Source organism: Oryzias melastigma, linkage group LG21 (genome assembly GCF_002922805.2).
Source record: "Oryzias melastigma strain HK-1 linkage group LG21, ASM292280v2, whole genome shotgun sequence".
Lineage (NCBI taxonomy): Eukaryota > Metazoa > Chordata > Actinopteri > Beloniformes > Adrianichthyidae > Oryzias > Oryzias melastigma.
Window position 1 is genome coordinate 12,429,690 of NC_050532.1, and position 4,098 is coordinate 12,433,787.

At 39.1% G+C, this 4,098-nt stretch overlaps 1 protein-coding gene across 1 annotated transcript in view; it reads right to left on the bottom strand.

Annotated features, from left to right (window-relative positions):
* The window catches only part of hcn5 (hyperpolarization activated cyclic nucleotide-gated potassium channel 5), a 12,098-nt gene that overhangs the window by 4,176 nt on the left and 3,824 nt on the right, over positions 1 to 4,098 (bottom strand). The window contains exons 5-8 of the mRNA XM_024260593.2: positions 2,772 to 2,933; positions 884 to 977; positions 677 to 804; positions 415 to 561 (exon numbers count right to left, since the gene is read on the bottom strand). Of these exons, the coding sequence (XP_024116361.1) occupies positions 415 to 561; positions 677 to 804; positions 884 to 977; positions 2,772 to 2,933 (531 nt within the window). The remainder of the gene's footprint in view (positions 1 to 414; positions 562 to 676; positions 805 to 883; positions 978 to 2,771; positions 2,934 to 4,098) is intronic.

Below are 4,098 nucleotides of genomic sequence, written 5' to 3' on the forward strand. Positions count from 1 at the left end.
GTCGCGACTCACGAGAGAAAGCGTTCAGAGCCACTCGTGCCACATTTCTGCTCATTTCTCAACAAACCCCACACTACTGAGAGCTACAGGATATTATGGGACAAAAAGAATCCACCATATTATAAGGCACTCCGACGCTCAATTTATGACATAAAATTGCATTGAACCTGCGACTCATAAGATTTGAGTCGTGACTAGGAGGTGAACCAATAGCAGTGAGTCAGAGCTGTTTGCAGCATTTGCTGTCTCTCTTAATTGGTCCATATGTAGCAGAGTTGCTGACTGGTAATTAGCTCATTAGAAGCATGAGTTAGCGAGCAGTTGTGTACCTAAGAGAGAGACCAGTGAGTTTCTGTTGGGTGAGCAATTATCATGGAACAGTTTTAGCATCTTGTGCAACAGAAAAAAGTTAACCTCTTTGAGTGACGAGGAAACCGTTTCCATCACATCCTTCTCATCAAACCACTTCCCTCCATAGCGAGCCTGGTAATAGTTGCTAATGCGAAGCTGCAGCTCTGGTGGCAGCTTCATGAAGGTCATGTAGTGCTCCAAACGGCTCATCTGTGGAAAGTATCACATCTTTCAGCTCCTCCACAAATGCATAACTACTGAAGTGCAGACTGGAACGTAAAGCTAAGCAGTAATCCACATGTTAGAAGTGATATCCACGACAGACCTTGCTTTTGTACTCCTTAGCTGCTGGGTCAAGGTTGGCAATCATTGCTGTGGCGTTGGCCACCAGAACCGTGTACATCATGCAACCGGACACCATGCTGACCATGACAATCCACATTTCTACATAATCTGGAGGGCAAAGCAAAACAGCAGCTTTGTGATGAAAAACAGCCCCGCTTGCAACAGAAAGAGAGACATCCCTTCTTACTTGTTGGAGCATCCATCGAGCCGTAGGAGAGAGCAATCATTTGGGAGAGGGCTCGGAATACTCCCCAGGAGTACTTTGCAATGACTGTTGAATTCTGGAAGAAAAGGGATCCTTGATAATTATGCAAGTACTGCAATTCCAAAAAAAGCTACACTTCTTAAACCAGTAACAGCACCATTTTCCAAAGAAGCACAGAAGACATCTATGCCTATCATTTCATTTTTAAGGAAAATACAGTTAATCCTTTTGGTGAAAGCATGTTGACCCAAGAGTTAAAATACAAAAAACCCTTTAGTATTGATGATCTTTTTTTCATTGTTGAAGATGCTAAGGATAAGTATTGAATAAACAATACCTTTAATAAAATGATGTCATTATAAGTCACAAACATGTATTTTGTTTTACAAACAAACATAACAAACAAGCATAAAAAACACAACATTTCACTTCTTACATAAAACTAAGGGTGTAAGAAAATATCATAATATTTCATTTGGCAATACTTTTATTGATTTAAAATGCTGCCAAGACGATATTTAATTAATTCTTTATAAGCAAACATGTAATTGAGCATTTTATTTGTTTTTCTAATAAACATAATAACCTAATAAGTATTGAACCAAAAGCTTTTAATGTGGCTTTAATGAAAAATGCTAACGATGAACACATAATAGATTCCTTTTTAAGTTTGATCATTTTTGTCTTGATTTTTGACATGTCAAACAAATAAACAAAAAAGTTTAATTTACTGTCAGAAATTCTGTAGAAATTTTCTCTAAATTTGTGTTTTTAATTTATAGTTGTTCAAAAAAAACCTCTCCAAATGTTGTTTGATTTTGGTAAATTGCACTAAAGTTTTTTTTAACAAATGCTGTTTAAAATGATTCAAAATTATTTGGTTTTGCGATTTGTCCCTCACATCTTAGAGAATGACAATAAAAAGCTCAGTTTATTCTACATGTTTAGAGTTTTTTAAATAAATAGATTCTACTAAAATGTTATTTATATCTGAGAGTAGAAAAAGGACCAATATCCTAATGATAAAAAACATCATGTTTGACCTTTTTTGATACAGAGTGGGTTTTATTTTCAAAGGAACTACCGTTTGTGCTGCTGTCAAGAGGAAAAGAAGTTACAACTGTTTTACATCATACATATAAACGCTGCTGTAATTTAACTATTGGAATATTTAAGTTGCATTTTTACATTTAATTGACAAAAAGAGCATAAATATTGTGCATTTTTAACGATGAAATGAGACTTTGTGGCTCTCGCTGGGTTCTGTTCTGTAAGAAACTAGACCAAACGGCTCTTTTGGTCTTAAAGGTTGCAGACCCCGGTCTGGAAGACAGAAATAAAACCTCTTAGCTGCATTCAAGCGCTCCTTCATCCTGTCACGCTGCTTCATCACACTGAAATGTGTCTGGAAAGCACCTGTTCAAGGAGGTTGCTTGGTTAAAATCAACTTGTATATGAGATACACCTGCAGTGCTTACTGTTCTGAGCATTAAATAAAAGGTATTTTGTCATTTTATTTATGTAAAAGGTGTACTAATATCCAGATAAAGTTTTTCTAAGTCACAATCTTTAAAAAATAATAGTGAAATACTATCTTGGAAAACATTGGGATATGTATCGTATCGTGACACATGTATCGAGATACGTATCGTATCCCCAGACTTTAGCAAATACACACCCTTACATAAGAAGTCCCCATATATCTTTTGTTTTAAAACTAAAAGACATGAACCAAAGGTTAAAATTTGAGTTTGTCATATTTATAACCATAGCACCAGACACAGCTGTATGTGTGTGTGTGTCGGGGGGGTGGGGGGGGGGTATCCATCACTCATGCTCTCATCCTTCAGATCAACAGTTGGAGCTTTACCATCAAGTTTTCTTTGCGAACCCAGCAGTCGGCAGGAAACTCCTCCAGCATGGGTACAAAGTACTGGATGCAGCCATTCCAGTGACACAGCAGAAAAATCATCATGAAGAGGGACAAGATGCGGAAGAACAGGCGGACCACCTCCAGGTTCGCATTGGACACCTGCCAGAACACATCAGACGTTGGCATGAAAGGTTCTCCAAACCTACAAACAATCAAGATGCCAACATGTTCTGTTTGTGTCCAGTGTTTTTATTGTTTTCATTTAGCATTTACACATTTTCAAGCATTTTTTCTTGGAAAGATGTAAAGCACCAAATCCTAATACCACAATGTTAAGTATCTTGTAAATTATTTCACAGATGGATTTGTGGATTTTTTTTCACTTCTTTAAAGTAATAATAGTTATTCCAACTATTTAATGTTATTGTTTTTCTCAGTTTGTGTTTGAAAGTCTGTGTCATACGGTGGAGGAAAACCCAGCAGTTTGGTAAAGCCCCTTAAGTTCTGAATTAGTCAAGATACTACCATACACCGAGGTAAAATGTAGGGAATATTGAGGGTATTCAAATTTGAATACCGCTCAAGCCTAATACCACCATTAAATATTTTCATGGTAATTTCATTGTGCTGGGGGTTCTTGAGCACACCATGAAATCTAGACTCCAACTGACCAGAGATCTTTTCATGTAGATCCGAGGCACGCGATCCAGCAGTGAAGAAGGGGGTGGGTCAGGCAGTGAAACATCAGTGGTACAAACGCGGTCATACGTGTTTTGAACGTGGAATGAATGTAACAAAATCACTTTGTCTGCTCTCAGCGGCTAAACAGACGCTGTAGCAGTGGTACATAGGCAGACTGGCAGTGGAACGGCCGTGCTACAGCCACAAATGCGAAATTTCGGCATCCAAGCACGTGTGCCGGCATTCGCTCCACGGCCCGATCTCGCACTGACCCGATTGCATGGCTGTACCGCTGAAAACCTCACCCACGTTCTAAATTAATGTGGAGTTCAAACATTTTTTCCGTGTGTAACGGCGGCCAAAGTTTTGTACCACGTGTGTGTGCGTCGATTCCACGGCCACATCTCGGCCGTTGCACTGCTAACAGCGTCTGTACCACGGGGATGAAGGTTTTTCTGTGCTCCAGCAGTGATATGGCCGTGAAAGCCAGTGGGACCGGCTCTTCCAGGAGCATCCAGTCAGATTATCTAAACGTCTTCGTTTGCGGTCTTAAATAATTCATTGATTCTGTCACACAGGAGAATGGCAAACATCTCAGATAGTCGACACAAGACCCCAGGTCACAACACAGTTAAGCAAGTCT